At 38.9% G+C, this 18,129-nt stretch overlaps 1 protein-coding gene across 20 annotated transcripts in view; it reads left to right on the top strand.

The window, feature by feature from the left end:
- The window catches only part of NEK10 (NIMA related kinase 10), a 257,967-nt gene that overhangs the window by 23,586 nt on the left and 216,252 nt on the right, over positions 1-18,129 (top strand). For all 20 annotated transcript variants that reach the window (XM_055109578.3, XM_055109577.3, XM_055109574.3 and 17 more), the window contains one exon: positions 666-764. In XM_055109578.3, coding sequence (XP_054965553.1) covers positions 666-764 — 99 coding nt within the window. The remainder of the gene's footprint in view (positions 1-665; positions 765-18,129) is intronic.

Raw genomic sequence — 18,129 nt, 5'->3', positions numbered from 1 at the left:
TTCAGTTTTAAAATAGAATGTTTTGAGGTATTTTTAACCTCTTTGGTGGGCTGTAAGATCAGCAAAAAGAAGCTGAAGCTGGAATATCTCAGAATTTTGTTAAACACACACACAAAACCATATAAACAATCAACAGTGACAGTCAACATGGCTGAAGGTGTATAAACTGTGTTAATAAACTCTTCTTATCTAGAAGGTATTATAAATGATAACCACTGGTGTTGATAGCAAGATTAGCCAGTGGGGTCGAGGGTATGTGGAAAAGTGGAGAGGGAATTCTTCTCTTCCTGTTGCACAGCTGTCTAAATAATGTGCCCCAATCATTCTTTCTCTCCATTTACCCTTTTCTTCCCTCCAACCAATTTTAGCCATTAGTGTTTATAGGGAATAATTTAATGAATATGGTAAAAGGAAATACATATGCTTGACTATATTTTATTTTTAACCTTATAATTGAATTTCTACTTCCTATTTTAACAGCTGATAGTTGCTTTTAGCAACATGTTAAACGCAAGGCTGCTTCAATATTTGCCTGAATCCTCATTAGTATAGTGGTTAGTAATAATAAAAATGTTACCTGAATATAGATGATCTTTGTCTGCATTGGCAACTTTGAGACAGCCTGATCTCTATTAGAAAATTCTTTTCTGTTTGTTTTGTCTCAGTATAAACTACAAGAATGAGAGAAATTTCAGCAAACATCCTCAGCGTAAACTATTTCAGGAGATCTTTACCGCCTTGGTGAAAAATAGACTCATATGCAGGTAAGATTGTTCCTGGAAAACAGGCTTTTACTGAAGACTGGCATATGTGATCTATCTTGTCTCTAGAACATGATTTGAAACACCTTACAGGATTGAACATGTCATTAAAGGAAAGAAGGAGGCAAATGAGTAGGCATTACAGATGATCTCATTAAAATCACTGATTAGGTGCTGAATTTTATGACAGATAAGGAAAAATGGGAAAACACTCAAGTTATCATGTTTTCTTTATTTTTTTTGAGTTTGGATACTCAAGGAATTTATTGTGTGGGACCTTATGAAAGAGACATTGGACAACACCACGGACAACATTCTTATGCTGCACTTTTGCAGTGATTTAATGACTGATTAAATGGACTGCGCAAGCCTTGATCTTGAGGAAAGAAAGGATGAGTGTGTAACATCCAGCCACAGCCTCATAAAGATGTTTCTTCTCAGGACCAAATCGAACATTCCTTTCTTTGCCTTCTTAACACAGGTGCAGTGTTGGGACTGTAGAGGAAGGATTAGTTAACAAGTCCTCTGGATTCTCTCTCACAAATATCAGGGGTTTTCAGGGAGCCACTGATTGTTGCTGGATTGCAGTCAGGTCTGAATTTTCTGTCCGTTCTGAGCTGCTTCATAGAAGAGCTGGGTATGCTGCTGCCAGATGCAAAGGAGGCTCCTAACAGTGTGTCACTATAGGGTCTTGTCTTTTGCTCTTTTCAGGAGGCGCATACTCTTCACACGTGCATCAGCTGAAAAATGCCTATAAAGAACCTTAAATCTTCCTTGTCACTTTGTTGTGATTTGATTGAGATATGTGAATTCCATCCCAGTGAAAATGGAAAAACATTATTTCTATGGTGAAAAATTAAAATAGGAGTATTAATAATTTAATACCTTGATCAAAATAAAACTCTGACTTGGCCTAGTGCAATAGCTGATTTTAAGTAGAACAGCATTGTGACAGGTCCTCCATGATGAGTCAGCTACTCAATACGTGCTTAAGTGATGACCTCATATCTCCATCTTTTAGATGGGGTCATTTAGTATTACGTATTTAAGTTTTGGACTTAAATGACTGCCCAATACATTACTTTTGTTTAAAACAATACAGAATTGAGACTGCATCTGTCATCCCTTTGTACTTAATTTAAGCAGAGGATTATTAGACTGGCTCAGATGATACAAGAAGCCTAAAATCTTTACCAAGGTTATGTAATTGGGTCACTGTTCAGTTATACAAGAAGCCTAAAATCTTTACCAAGGTTATGTAATTGGATCACTGTTCAGTTCTCGATTACACATTCAAAGATTGTTCAAAGATTAATGAACACTGCAAAGAACCTGAAGTTACATATATATTTCAACTGTTTTTTGCTTAGATTGAATGGAGTGAAACAATGGTAATAGCAGAATCATTATGCATAAAGTGGTATTAGGAAATAAAGTTCTTTTTTTTTTTTCAAAGCCAGCTCACATGGACTCTTCAGGAGATGCCCAGTAGACTATTTATTGGGTCAATACTTTGGGAGAAGGCACTAGATGCAGAAATTGTTAGGGAAAATAACCGGGCACTGGTTGGCATCAACTAGTTGAAAAAGATCTCAACAATTCTAAAGTCGAGAGATCTCTTTTCAGGGTGTTTAAAAATTCTTAGTGATTAAAGGAGCATCTTAGGCTGGATGAAGTTACTGGCTTGTAACATGAGCAGTACCTGGAAGTCTTCAAACTAGGAAGAGATAATTGTAGATCTCTTTGCTGTCATAGTATGAGATGGAACTCAGGAATGTTGAACATCAAGGGCATCCTTTTATGTCATCTTGTGGCTGCTGACAGCTTGTTATGTTCAGTTCTATTCTAAAGGCATTGGGTAAAAGATGGCTTAAATATAAAGGTTTTCCATTGTGCCTCACCCCATATAACCTTGCTAAAATAGCCAGGATCATCCCTCCTTTTTTTCTTCCCTTCTAACTTAAGACTTATAGAAGAATTACACCTCAGGACCTTTTCTGATATGGCTTGTTATGCCCTTTCTTTGCAAACATGAGATTTAGTGTTGGGTTGAAGGCTTAGATTCAATTTGATAAACAAACTGGTAAGCATGTACTGTGTGCAAGGAAGGGAGGAAGTAAGTGGTGAAGAAGGACAGGAGGGTGAAATTAAAAAAATTAACAGGACATGTGGTCCTCTTCTCCCTCGGGACTCAAATTCTACTCTGATCAGCAAGACAATTACACAATAAAGGAAAATGTACTAAATATACACAATTTGTATTAACACAACTAACTAAAGGCTGCATGAGATTGAGGGGTGGGTGGGAATTTGGGTCCTTGGTCCAATTATGGTTGTAGATAAGACATTCAGCGTGTTATGCTACTCAATTTTGCCCTGAAAATATGACTTATTGGGAATTTAGTCTCATTTGTGAAGTGTGACCCCTTTCAACTCATTTCTCAATGTCCACCCAATTGGTGATAATGTTCCTCTTCTATTTTACTTACCCCAACTCCAGCTTTTCCCTAAATCACATTTGTGGATGCCTCCTTTCTGTGTTTTCCTAAGATTGATTTGTGATTACTCCCCCATTCTCAGAATGAAATTGCCAGATGGCATCTGAAACTGGAAAAGACTTGTTAATCCAGAGTCAGATAAGGTAACACTGCAAATACCTCACAGTAAATCTCAAAGGACAAGGGAAAGTATCATCCCTGAGCCTGGGGTTACTGCTAGTTACACAATGGTAACTAATCTTTAAAAAAATCCTTTTATAATAGTATTTATTTATAATATACTGCTATATAATATTTTACATATTTATGGGGTACATGTGGTATTTTGTTACATACATAGAATGTGTAATGATCAAGTCAGGGTATTTGAGGTGCCCATCACTTTGAGGATTTGTCAGTTCTATGTGTTGAGAACTCTCTTCTAGCTACTTTGAAATAGACAATACATTGTTGTTAACTATAGTCACGCGATTCTGCTGTCAAATGATGGAACTCATACCTTTCATCTAACAATACATTTGTACCCGTTAACCTAACTCTTTATCCCCCCTTGCACTCACCCACCCTTCCTGGACTCTGGTATCTATTATTCTACTCTCTATCTTTATGAGACTGACTTTTTTTAAGCTCCCATGTATGAGTGAGACCACATAATATTTGTCTTTCTATGCCTGGGTTATTTCACTTAACATAATGCCTTCCAGTTCCATCCATCTTGCTATAAATGATGCGATTTTTTTCTTTTTTATGGCCAAATAATGTTTCATTTTATATATATACTACATTTTAAAAATTCATTTGTTTGTTGGTGTACACTAAGGTTGATTCCATATCTTTGCTTTTGTGAACAGTGCTGCAATAAACATGTGAGTGCAAGTATCCCTTTGTTATACTGATTTCTTTTTCTTTGGATAGATACCCAGTAGCAGAATTGCTGGATCATGTGGTTCTATTTTTATTTTTTTGAGAAATCGTCATAAGGTTCTCCACAGCAGTTGTACTAATTTGCATTCCCACAAACAGTGTATGAGTTCCCTCTTATCCACATCCTCATCTGTTAGTTTTTTGTCTTTTAATCATAGCTGTTCTAACTGGGGTAAGATGATATCTCACTGTAGTTTTGATTTGCATTTCTCTGATGATTGGTGATGTTGAACTTTTTTTCATATACTTGTTGGCTATTTGTATGTCTTCTTTTGAGAGTTGCCAATTCATGTCCTTTGCCCACTTATTTTATTTTATTTTACTGTAAGTTCTGGTATACATGTTCAGAACGTGCAGGTTTGTTACATAGGTATACATGTGCCATGGTGGTTTGCTGCACCTATCCACCCGTTGTCTAGGTTTTAAGCCCCACATGCATTAGGTGTTTGTCCTAATGCTCTCCCTCCTTTTGCCACCCACCACCCAATAGGCCCCAGTGGGTGATGTTCCCCTCCCTGTGTCCATGTGTTCTCATTGTTCAACTTCCACATATGAGTGAGAACATGCGGTGTTTGGTTTTCTGTTCCTGTGTTAGTTTGCTGAGAATGATGGCTTCCAGCTTCATCCATGTCTCTGCAAAGGACATGAACTCATTCTTTTTTATGGCTGCATAGTATTCCATGGTGTATATGTGCCACATCTTCTTTATACAGTCTATCATTGATAAGCATTTGGGTTGGTTCCAAGGCTTTGCTATTGAAAATGGTGCTGCAATAAACATATGTGTGCATGTGTCTTTATAGTAGCATGATTTATAATACTTTGGATATTACACAGTAATGGGATTGCTGGTTCAAATGTTATATCTGGTTCTAGATCCTTGAGGAATTACCATGCTGTCTTCCATAATGGTTGAACTGATTTACACTCCCACCAACAGTGTAATAGTGTTCCTATTTCTCCACAACCTCGCCAGCATCTGTTGTTTCCTGACTTTTTAATAATCACCATTCTAACTGACGTGAGATGGTATCTCATTGTGGGTTTTTTTTTTTTTGAGATGGAGTCTCACCCTGTGGCCCAGGCTGGAGTGCAGTGGCCCAATCTCTGCTCACTGCAACTTCCGCCTCCCAAGTTCAAGCGATTCTCCTGCCTTAGCCTCCCAAGTAGCTGGGACTACAGGTGCACACCACCACACCCGGCTAATTTTTGTATTTTTAGTAGAGTCAGGATTTCATCATATTGGCCAGGCTGGTCTCAAACTCTTGACCTCGTGATCCTTCCACCTTAGCCTCCCAAAATGCTGGGATTACAAGCGTGAGCCACGGTGCCCAGCCCTCATTGTGGTTTGGATTTGCATTTCTCTAATGACCAGTGATGATGAGCTCCTTTTCATATGTTTGTTGGCTACATAAATGTCTTCTTTTGAGAAGTGTCTGCTCATGTCCTTTGCCCATTTTTTGATAGGGTTGTTTGTTTTTTTCTTGTAAATTTGTTTAAATTTCTTGTAGATTCTCGATATTAGACCTTTGTCAGATGGGTAGATTGCAAAAATTTTCTCCCATTTGTAGGCATGGACAAGGACTTCCTGACTAAAACACCAAAAATAATTGCAACAAAAGTCAAAATGGACAAATGAGATCTAATTAAACTAAAGAGCTTCTGCACAGCAAAGGAGACTATCCTTAGAGTGAACAGGCAACTTTGCCCACTTTTTAATGGTATAATTTGCTTATTTTTTGCTATTGAGCTGTTTGAGTTCCTTGTATATTTTGGATATTAGTCGCTTGTTGATGAATAGTTTGTAAATATTTTCTCCTATTTAACAGGTTGTCTCTTCACTCTCTTGATTTCTTCCTTTGCTGTGCAGAAGTTTTTAGTATAATATAGTTCTATTTGTCTATTTTTGTTTTAATGTCTGTGCTTTTGAGGTCTTAGCCATAAAATCTTTGCCTAGACCACAACCTACAGAATGGGAGAAAATTTTTGCAATCTAGCCATCTGACAAAGGGCTAATATCCAGAATCTACAAAGAACTCCAACAAATTTACAAGATAAAAACAAGCCCATCAAAAAGAGGGCAAAGGATATGAACAGACACTTCTCAAAAGAAGACATTTATGCAGCCAACAGACATAGGCAAAAATGCTCATCATCACTGGTCATCAGAGAAATGCAAATCAAAACCACAATGAGATATTATCTCACGCCAGTTAGAATGGCAATCATTAAAAAGTCAGGAAATAACTTAGGATGTGGAGAAACAGGAACACTTTTACACTGTTGGTGGGAGTGTAAATTAGTTCAACCATTGTGGAAGACAGTGTGGCGATTCCTCTAGGATCTAGAACTAGAAATACCATTTGACCCAGCAATCCCATTACTGGGTATGTACCCAGAGGATTATAAATCATTCTACTATAGACACATGCACAGGTATGTTTATTGCTGCACTATTCACAATAGCAAAGACTTGGAACCAATCCAAATGTCCATCAATAATAGACTGGATAAAGAAAATGTGGCACATATACACCATGGAGTACTATGCAGCCATAAAAATGATGAGTTCATGTCCTTTGCAGGGACATGGATGAAGCTGGAAACCATCATTCTCAGTAAAATATTACAAGGACAGAAAACCAAACACTGCATGTCCTCACTCATAAGTGGGAGTTGAACTATGAGAATACATGGACACAGGGAGCGGAAGATCACACACCGGGGCCTCTTGGGGGGCTGGGAGAGGGATAGCATTAGGAGAAATACCTGATGTAAATGATGAGTTGATGGGTGCAGCAAACCAACATGGCACATATATACCCATGTAACAAACCTGCATGTTGTGCACATGTACCTTAGAACTTAAAGTATAATAATAAAAGAAGAAAAAAATTAAAAACTAGCAATCAAAACCCTAAAAAAAAAATCTTTGCCTACACCTTCCTTTGTTTCATAGGAAAGTGTTTTCTGTTTTTAGTTAGTAGTTTCATAGTTTTGAATCTTAATGTTTAAGTCTTTAATCCATCTTGCGTTGATTTTTGTATATGGAGAGAGAGAGATAGGGGTCCAGTTTCATTCTTCTGCATACTGATATCCAATTTCTTCTGCACCATTTATTGAAGAGGGTGTCCTTTTTGCAGTGAATATTCTTGGTGCCTTTGTTAAAAATCAATTGGCTGTAAATATGTGGATTTGTTTTGGGGTTCTCTATTGTGTTCCATCAGTCTATATGTTTGGTTTCATACCATTACCGTGCTGTTTTGGTTACTATGGCCTTGTAATATATTTTGAAGTCAGGTAGTGTGATGGGTCCTGCTTTGTTCTTTTGCTTAGGATTGCTTTGGCTCTTCTGGTTCTTTTTTTGTTTCATATGAATTTTATTTCTTTTTTTTTTCTATTTCTGTGAAATATGATCTTTTGATAGGGATTGCATTGAATCTGTATATTACTTTGGGTAGTATGGTCATTTTAATGATATTCTGATCCACGGGCATGGAATGTCTTTCCTTTGTGTCCTCCTTAGTTTCTTTCATCAGTGTTTTGTAGTTTTCCTTGTAGACATCTTTTACCTCGTTGGTCACATTATTTTTCTAGGTATTTTATTTTTTTGGTAGCTATCGGAAATGGGATTGTCCTCTTGATTTCTTTTTCAGCTATTTCATTGTTGGTGTATAAAAATTCTACTGATTTTTGTATGTTGATTTTGTATCCTGCAACTTTACTGAATTTATTTTTCATACCTGAGTCTTTGGTTTTTCTAAATATAAGATCCTGTCATCTGCAAAGAGGTACATCTTCCTTTTTTCTCCCCCAAATGTGGATGCCTTTTATTTCTTTGTCTTGACTTATTGTTCTGGCTAGGACTTCCAGTACTATGTTGAATTTGAGTGGTGCAAGTAGACATCCTTGTCGTGTTCCATTTCTTGGAGGAAAAACCTTCAGTATGATATTGGCTGAAGTTGATATTTTTATATATGGCCTCTATTATGTTGAGGTATGTTCCTTCTATGTGTAGTTTGTTGAGAGTTTTTAATCAGGAAGGATATTGGATTTTATCGAATGCTTTTTCTGCATCTATTGAGATGATCATATGTTGTTTATCGTTCATTCTGTTGATGTGATGTATAACATTTATTTACTTTTGCACGCCAAACCATTCTTGTTTCCCTGGTGTAAATCCCACTTGGTCATAATGTATTATCTTTCTGATATGCTATTTAATTTGGTTTGCTAGTACTTTGTTGAGGATTTTTACATCTATGTTCATTAGGGATACTGTTCTATAGTTTTCATTGTTTTTGTTCTATTTTTGTCTTGTTTTGTTATTAGGGTAATGCTGGCCTCATACAATGAGTTAGAGAGAATTCCTTCCTCTTCAATTTTCTGGAATAGTTTCAGGAGGATTGATATTAGTTCTTCCTTATATGTTTGGTAGAATTCAGCAGTGAATCCACCAGTCCTAGGCTTTTCATTTTTAAGAGAATTTTTATTACTTATTTAATCTTGCTACTCATTATTGGTCTGTTGTTTTTTTATTTCTTCCTGCTTCAACCTTGGGAAGTTGTAGTTTCTAGGAATTTATCCATTTCCTCTAGGTTTTTCAGTTTGTTAGCATATAATTGTTCATAATAGTCTCTGATGATCTTTTGTATTTTTGTGTTGTCAGTTGTAATATCTCCTTTTCCATTTCTGATTTTGGTCTGGGTCTTTCCGTCTTTGTTAGTCTAGCTAGCAATTCATTAATTTGTTTATCTTTTTGAAGAAGCCACTTTTTGTTTTATTGATGCTTTGTGTTGTTTTTTAGCCTCTATTTTGTTTAATTCTGCTCTGATCTTTTTTGTTTCTTTCCTTCTGCTAATTTGCGGTTTGGTTTGTTCTTGCCTTTCTAGTGTCTTGAGGTGTATTATTAGATTGTTTAAAATCTTTCTACTTTTTTGATGTAAGCATTTTATTGCTATAAACTTCCTTCTTAGTACAGCATTGGCTCTGTCCTACAGGTTTTGGTATGTCGTGATTCCACATTCATTTGTTTCAAGAAATTTTTCTATTTACATTTTAGTCTCTTTATTGACCCAATGGTCATTCAGGAGCAAATGTTTAATTTCCATGTATTTGTGTAGTTTTCAAAGTTCCTCTTGTTATTGATTTTTAGTTTTATTCCATTCTGCTCTGAGAAGATACTTGATATGATTTCACTTTTTAAAAATGTGTTGAGACTTACTTTTTAGCCTAACATGGTCTATCATGGAGAATGTTCTACGTACTGAGGAGAAGAACTGTATTTTGCAGTTGTTGAGTTGTTGGATAAAATGTCCTGTTAATGTCTGTTATGTTCATTTGGTCTAATGTCCAGTTTAAATCCAATGTTTCTTTGTTGATTTTCTACCTAGAACCTCTGCTTACTGCTGAGAGTGGGGGTTTTAAAGTCCCTCGCTATTATTATATTAGAGTCTATCTCTCTCTTTAGATCTAGTATTATTTGGTTCTTTTTTTTTTTTTTTTTTGAGACAGAGTTTCACTCTGTCACCTAGGCTGGAGTGCAATGGTGCATTCTCGGCTCACTGCAACCTCCAACTCCCAGGTTCAAGCGAATCTCCTGCTTCAGCCTCCCAAGTAGCTGGGATTGCAGGTGCTTGCCACCAAGCCTGGCTAATTTTTGTAGTTTTTAGTAGAGAGGGAGCTTCACCATGTTGGCCAGGCTGGTCTTGAACTCCTGACCTCAGGTGATCCACTCGCCTCCGCCTCCCAAAGTGCTGGGATTACAGGTGTGAGCCACCGCGCCCAGCCACTTTGGTTCTTTTTGTAAGATATCTATGTTTTTGGTAAATTTCTAATTTGTATCCTGAATTGTTTTTCTGATTTATTTATATTTTTTTGGACTTTTCTTATATCTCACTGAACTTCTTTTGAAACAATTTGAATTCTTTTTCCATGATTTTGTGAATTTATTTTTGATTGGGATCTATGGTTGGATAATCATTGTTCTCCTCTGGAGGTGTCATATTTCCTTTCTTTTTCATGTTTCCTGTGTTCTTACACTGACATCTGCACATCTGGTATAATAGTCACTTCTAATTTTTAAAATTGGCTTTCATATGGGAAGACTTTTTCCTGAGGATGAATCTATAATGTTGGTTGGGTAGGGTACTTTGGTTTTGATTCTGGGTGAGTACAGTTGTGCAGTCTCTGTATGATTTCTTTCTCTATAAACAGTGTCAGTGGTATCTGAGATTTCCCCAGTGGCTTAGGCTGTAGTTATTATTGGAGGCTGGGGTGTAGTTTTGGTGGAGACTGGGACACAAGGTAGGCTAGTCTTCAGTCTCCTGGGGAGGCATCAGTGGGATAGCATACCTATCCTGGGGACCCTAGATGGCATACACTGCCACTAGTGTTAGCAGGTCCAGTTGGGTCTATTCTTGGGCCTCCAAGTGGCTTACTTGGATGCCAGTAGTGGCAACCATGGGCTGGACAGGTAGAAGGGTTCTCATGCCCCTGAGCAGCTGGTGTGTTGTGAGTGATGGTAGTGGCAGTTGTAGGACTACGCTCTAAGTCCCAAGTAATGCATGCTGGTGTTGGTGGTGGCTGCAATGGGCTAGGCACACTAGTCTCCAGGCCTGCAGGCAGCACATGCTGGTAGGTGCCAGCTGTGGTTGTAGTGGCTTGGTGGGTAAGCTCAACCTCAGGCCCTTGGGAGGAGGGTTTAGGTGCCAGTGGTGGTAGACTAGGCTGGGCAATCCCCTGGCCCTTGGACTGTATGCTCTGGCATGGAGGGGAGGGTGAAGCTGGGCTAGGCTGGCTGGTCCTCAGGGCCCTGCAGTTGTGTGTACAGGTATTGGCCATGGTAGGCAGGAATGGGGCAACCTCTAGGCCACTGGCAGAATGCCACTGGGTGGTGTTGGTGGAGGGGCAATGTTTTTAGTGATGGCAGCCTAGGCCAGCAGATGTTAAGCATGTGTGCCACTTGTGCCTCAGCCCCAGGTATGGTAGCCCACGGTTGCTTGTTCCTAAGCCCTGGGGTCAACAGCCAGCTATTCTCTTGCACCTCTGTCCCAGCACTGCTGGCTTCCAGGATAGTGCATACTCTGTTGGGGGTAGGGCTCTAGAATGGTGCCTTGCTCAGCCCTGGTGGTAGCCTGCATCTTGATCATGCCTCCTACCTGGGTATGGTAGCCCACGGTTGCTTGTGCCTAAGCCCTGCAGGCAGCAGACCATGCTTCTCCCACACCTCAGCCCTGGTGCTACTGGGTTGCAGGACAGCATGGAGTCTATTGAAGACAAAGTTCTTTTTTTTTTTTTTGAGACGGAGTTTTGCTCTTGTTGCCCAGGCTGGAGTGCAATGATGTGATCTTGGCTCACTGCGACTTCTGCCTCCTGGGTTTGAGTGATTCTCCTGCCTCAGACTCACGAGTAGCTAGGATTACAGGTGCCTGCCACCACACTGGGCTAATTTTTGTATTTTTAGTAGAGACAGGGCTTTACCATGTTGGCCAGGCTGGTCTTGATCTCCTGACCTCAAGTGATCTGCCTGCCTCAGCCTCCCAAAGTGCTGGAATTACAGGTGTGAGCCACCGCACCTGGCCATGGGTCAAGGAGCTCTCCCATGGCTAGGATTGCAGGAGTCCATGGTGATAATGTGGACCACTGAGGGTCTCTCACTCACCCTTTCCCTGTATTGTAGTCTCCCTTGGCTCCCAGCTGATCTTGGCTAAGCAGGCTTCCTTACTTCCTTCTCCTTCTTTACTTTAGGTATTGCCTGCCACTTTTCTACTGAATTCCAGTCTTCTCTCTTGGGTGACCTATTTGAAGCATAATTATCTACTCACTATATTGGTTCTTCTTAGCGGAGGAAGCAAGTACAAAATGCCCCTAGTCAGCTCTCTTGAATTGTTACTCCTGGTAACGAATCTCAAGGTGTGGCAAGATATGGAAACAAATTGTGGTCTTCCAATCTTTTTTTCTCTCGTGACGTCATTTGTGTGTAGTAGAGTTTGATTCCATTTCCACCTCATCTGCCTGAATGGGTAAGTACAAAGGGCGTTGGTATCCAAGACCAGGTTGTTATGAGCTGTGTAGGGAAGTTGTCAAAACATTATCATATTCTCTAATTAATTGACCGCTTATAAAATTGACCTCTATTCAGAGATCTCTTGTGTATATCTGCTTCTCTGGAATTCCTCTTTGTTAGTCCGTTCCTTGCTGACGTGAAGATTCCGTATTACAAGGCAAATATTATTTATTTGTGAAACAAACTTGCAAATCTGGCTGAAGTTGTAGAATTTTATGAAGTTATTGAAAGTGATGGAGCTGAGCTGGTGGAATATGACAAATAAGACTCAGGCAGAAATAGGTCACCTGACAATGAAGGAAGAGAGTGTTAACAAGGAAAATGATGAAGGTATGTTTGGAAAAACAAAGAATAGGAGAGAACTTTGGGAAAAAATAATGAATCCTTCTAATATATTCACAAAAATAAACCTCTTTTTCTTGCAAAATCAAAAGTAAAGAAAGAATTGGATCATGTTATATGAATATTTTTTCAGAAAAAGTGTTCCAAAAATGTCAGCAGAATTTATTCTTGCTTTGCTCTAGTTACCAGGGCAATGTTGCAGTATAACTTAAATTTTGTTAAATGTAAAATAAAATACATCTTGGTTTCATAATTTACTTTTTAAGGTGTTGTTTCAATCTTTCCTCCTGCTCTTTAATATGAAATTTGGTATTATTTTGAAGTGGCTTTACTTAACTGGCCTCGTTCTGGTACTATCGTTCTAGAATAACCAGGATATGCCTCTTCCTTTGCCTGTAACTTTTGTATAGGTAAGCTTGTCCGAGGTACTCATTCTAGTTGGAATGAGTTGGAAGAAACCATTTAGTAAGACCTTATTTGCAAAAAAATTAATTTACTTTTCTGAAAATAATAAGTTAGTATCCTTATTATTTTATACCCCAGTTTCCTGAGATATCTGCTACAAATTTGAAGAATTTTGGAAATGAGTCTGTAGGAAGTCTAGGTGAGAAATGTTTCCACAATGTATAAGAGAAAACTTGTTGAATTAGGAGAAAACATCACAACGTTATTAGAAATTATCATAAAAAGTATTCTGAGAACATCATAGATACTTATAACCAAGAGGATTAATATAGTTATGTGTTTAGCTATCAGACAATTCATTATCAATCTCTGCTCCAGGACCTAGATCATGAAGCAAGTGACTCTTTTCCTTTCAAGCTTTACCTGGTCCTCAGCATTGACTATCCAGACTCCATCGCAGAGGGATGTTAGATGAGAGGACCAGAAGTTAGGATGCAGGGACAATCTCTTCAGTGTTTTGAATAAGTTCTTGAAATAGATGAAGCGAATGAAGAGATGCTTTTTCTGTGAATTTATCTCTTCAGCCAGTACAGAGGCCAATAGAGACCTTTGAAGGTTCTTATTGCCTAAGAAAGGAGAAGCCTGGTCACCTTGGTAAAGCCTGTCAGATAGTTCAGAACCTCCCTAGAGACAGACCTTCAAGTTAGCACCATAGACTGGGCACAGATAAAGTTTCATTAAGGCCTCAAAAGTCTTAGGTTTGTGTCTTTTTTTTTTTTTTTTTTTTTTTTTTTTGAGACAGAGTCTTACTTTATCACCCAGGCTGGAGTGCAGTGGCCTGATCTCAGCTCACTGCAACCTCCACTTCCCAAGTTTAAGCGATTCTCCCTGCCTCGGCCTCCCAAGTAGCTGGGATTACAGGTGCCTGCCACCACGATTGGCTAATTTTTGTATTTTTTAGTAGAGACAGGGTTTCGCCATGTTGGCCAGGCTGGTCTTGAACTCCTGACCTCAGGTGATCCACCCGCTTCGGCCTCCCAAAGTGCTGGGATTACAGGTGTGAGCCACTGCATCCAGCCAGGTTCGTGTCTTTAGGTACTAAAAAATGTTGTAACGGCCTGTTCCTTAGTTGGTTCACATAGTTCTTTGAGATCTTGTTCCTACTTGGCCTCATCTCTTTATTCTGTCCAGTGTCTTTCCTGGACTCGTTGAGGTCAGAGTGAAATTTCTGTTCCTATGAAAGTTATTCTTTTTGTCACCTCTGATCCTCTGACCGTGGTAGTCCTCTGCCTGAAGCACTCTGTCTCCACCTCTTTATCGTCTTTTATCCCCTGCTAGAGCCATTGACACTGGTTTTGTTAGGTGAACATTGAGGCTAAGATTGTTCATTTGGAATTTCTTTGCATTAAATTATTTTGATTGCTTTAAAAATTTTGGAAAACACAGAAAATTATAAAAACATGAAAATTTACTATTTATACCACCCTTAGAAACAGCTATATTAACTTTTGCTATATTTCCTTCTAATCTTTTAACAATTTTATGCTTTTTTCCTTCACTTATCTGATAGATTATTATGCACATACAAAACTACATTCTGCTTTTACCCAGAGTAGAACTTTTTAAACAGCTGGATCATTGTTTGAGAATGAAATTTGTCTTTTTTTCTCTCTTTTACTCGAAGCTTCACAACCTTAAACATAGACATGAAGCAAATAAGCTTTAACAACCTAAGATCTCATGTAGTCCTCAAGCAAATGATGATTTCCCTTCTTCCCATCACCTAACTTGGAGCAAATATCTAGCTCTTATATTATTATTTCCCATGCAATATTATCTAGGGTATTTTAGGTAAATGTGTACACACATGTACACACACACACAGGCACAGTCAGCCCTCGATATCCAAGGGTTCTGCATCATCAGATTCAACCAACTGCAGATTAAAAAATATTCAGGAAAAACAATAAAAACACAACAATAAAAAATACTTACATAGCATTTATGTCATATTAGGTATTATGAGTAATCTAAGATGATTTATAGTACATGTGAGAATATGTGTAGGTTCTGTGGATTTTGGTAACCATGGGCATCCTGGAACTCCTGAGGATACCAAGGGATGACTATATATACCAAAAAAGTCATGAAATTATAGAGGTAGAATGGACTCTGAAGAAAACCTTCTTAAGCCTCATTTGATAGATGTAGGAGATGAGCAGGTAAGGTCCAAGGTCCTGAGACAAAGCCATGGCTGGTACTCTTTTCTCTAATGCCTCACAGATTCCCTTGTTCTTTACTAATCAATGCACATTTAAAATTTGTTTTAGGTGTGCACCAGGGAAAAGTATCACTTTGGTAACGAGACTTACTGCTTCTTGTGTAGCTCATTCACTTGGCTGTCAATAGGCATGAAGTGAAAATGTTCCTACCTTCCCAGGAAAGAACTGGTTGTTCCTTGGCTACAGGTAACCACCAGAACCAGTTTTAAACCTGGCCAAATCAATAAATGACAGTTTCTCATGAGTACATGAGTTTCTGAGAGCCAGGAAGTAACTGACAGTCACATTCTGGGAGCCGCATTTCCACAGCTAAAAATCAACCAATCCCCAAACAGCCTTGTGAAACCTGGCCTTTCCTAAATTTTCCTATCCACTTAGCTCCAAGAAATGGGGCCTTCTAAGTACACTCTCTGTTTTAGTCTGTTTTCATGTCGCTAATAAAGACATACTCGAGACTGGGTAATTTATACAGGAAAAAAGTTTAATGGACTTACATTTCCATGTGGCTGGGGAGGCCTCACAATCATGGCAGAAGGCAAGGAGGAGCAATTAATGTCTTACATGGATGGCAGCAGGCAAAAAGAGCTTGTGCAGGGAAACTCCCATTTTTAAAACCATCAGATCTCATGAGACTCATTCACTATCACAAGAACAGCACAGGAAAGACCTGCTCCCATGATTAAATACCTCCCACCAGGTCCCTCCCACAACATGTGGGAATTCAGGATGAGATTTGGGTGGGGACACAGCCAAACCATATCACTCTCCTTTGCTGTAAATTCATCTTTTGTTATACATATTGATTTGTGGGCTCTTCCTTCTTTAAGCATCTCAAAGTTAACATGTTTAAAACAGTACTTTTGAGTTTTCTCACTCAATGTGTGAGAATGCCTCAGTTTTAGTCTTCCCCATCAGCTAGTCCAAACCCCCATCATCTCTTGCTTGGACTATTGCAGTAGGCTAACAGGGCTCCCTGCTTTCGATGCTTGGCTCTTTATACTCTGTTCTCAACGTTGAATTTAGAAGGATTTTTTCAAAATCTCCTTCAGATTATGTCAATCCTCTGCCCAGAGCCTTCCAGTGACTTCCCTGAATAAAAAATCCAAAGGCCCTGTTCTTATTTTACAAGGCCGTTAAAGCTCTGGCTTCTCCTGTCTCTCTCACCCCAATCCCTATTGCTCTATCTTTGCTCACTCTGCTTCAGCCCCACTGGCTTCCTTGCTATTCTTTGCAGATTACAGTATTCCTGCCTCAGGGACTATGTATTTAACTACTCTGCAGTTCTGACCTAGACATCCATATGGATCAATCCCTCAAAGAACTCAGATGCTAATCTTATCAAAGAACTGTTCTGTGACTGTCCTAAAATAGCATGCCCAGTACTCATTAAATCCTTGACCTTGATTATTCTCCACTGGCCACCACCTGATATGCATTTTTATTTGTTTTTGTGATCAGAATGTAAGCTCCATGAGTACAAGTGCATGGGTTTTTCCTCTGCTGTACTCCTGGGCTTATAACAGTACTTGGCTGATCACAGGTGATGAGTATATACTAAATATTTGAAAACATTCTGAAATTTTCATTAATTATGTAGAAGAAATACCTCTAAGAATGTATTTATATCCTGATTTTAGGGGCCAACATGATCCATTCGATGGGTTTCTGATTGGGTGTACATTTCATGCTAGATTTAGTAGGGGACACAGAGAAAGAACAAAGACCTATTAAGAATAGCAAAATAAGTCAGTGAGAATTCCCTAAATAATCATTTAGGATGAATTTCTTCACATATATTCTTGTTTCTTTTTTTTAAGTTTTGCATAGATGTGAATTTTACTTTTTCAGCTATCCAAAAAAATTGGACTCTGTCTTATGAATTTGAGGTGATATTTGTTTTGAAATAGGCTTGAATTCCTCTTTTTTAATGAGTCAAAGATGGCAGGTTGTTTTGGTTTGTCTTGTGTGTTAATGAAAACTACTACAACATGAAAAGGGCTGTGACATGAAAAAGACAGTGTGCTACAAATGACAGTCAACATTGTCACTTCTGCCATTTGCATCAGTTCCTGGGTTCAGTTAACCCTGCTTCATTATAATAGCACAGCTTCGTGGACTGACTTTTTACTTGGAACCCTCACATCACATATTTGTTTCTCTTACTATGTAAGAAGTTGAAACCCTGGCTACTCTTTCCCTTTTCAAATAATGTGTCTCCGGTGCTTTTCCTTCATTTTATATTGATGGCAGAAGATGGCACCTGATGCTGACAGCAGAATGGCAGGTGGTCACGGACAGGGGTGGCGGGAGCTGATCACGCTGCCATGTATTAATAGTCCTGTGAAAACAGTGGCATAAGTTCAGTCATAAGAGGGGACAAATATTTGCCCGCTCATGAATTTGCTTCTGTGTGGCTGCTATATTGAGACATGGCCTCTAGAGAAATACTATCTTTGCAGACAGGTTTCTCAGGGCTGCCCCCATGCCACTCTGCTGAATGCTACTGTTCCCATATTAAACATATCTGCAGAGTCACTTTCTCTTCAGCCATCCCTGTATAGACTTAGGTGGAGGGGAGGGATGGCAAGAGCACTGGAATGGGAGTCTGGCACCTGGCTCTATTACTTATTGTGTAGCTGTGGGTCAGACACTCAGCTCCTCCAGGCCACAATTGCTGAGTCAGTAAAATAAAGGTGCCTGTCTTTACAATCTGTCACTATTATTCACTGTAATTCTCCAGTTGCACTAAGCTGTGTGTTTCCTAGTCCCTCAGCTCTTGGCAAACAGATGTATATATATATGTGTATATATATATAGTCTTGAAGAGCATGCAATTCTCCTTGAACACC

This window comes from Pan paniscus, chromosome 2 (genome assembly GCF_029289425.2).
Source record: "Pan paniscus chromosome 2, NHGRI_mPanPan1-v2.0_pri, whole genome shotgun sequence".
NCBI classification, from domain to species: Eukaryota; Metazoa; Chordata; class Mammalia; order Primates; family Hominidae; genus Pan; species Pan paniscus.
The sequence above is the reverse complement of the archived record's forward strand: the minus strand, read 5'-3'. Positions and strand labels throughout refer to the sequence as shown.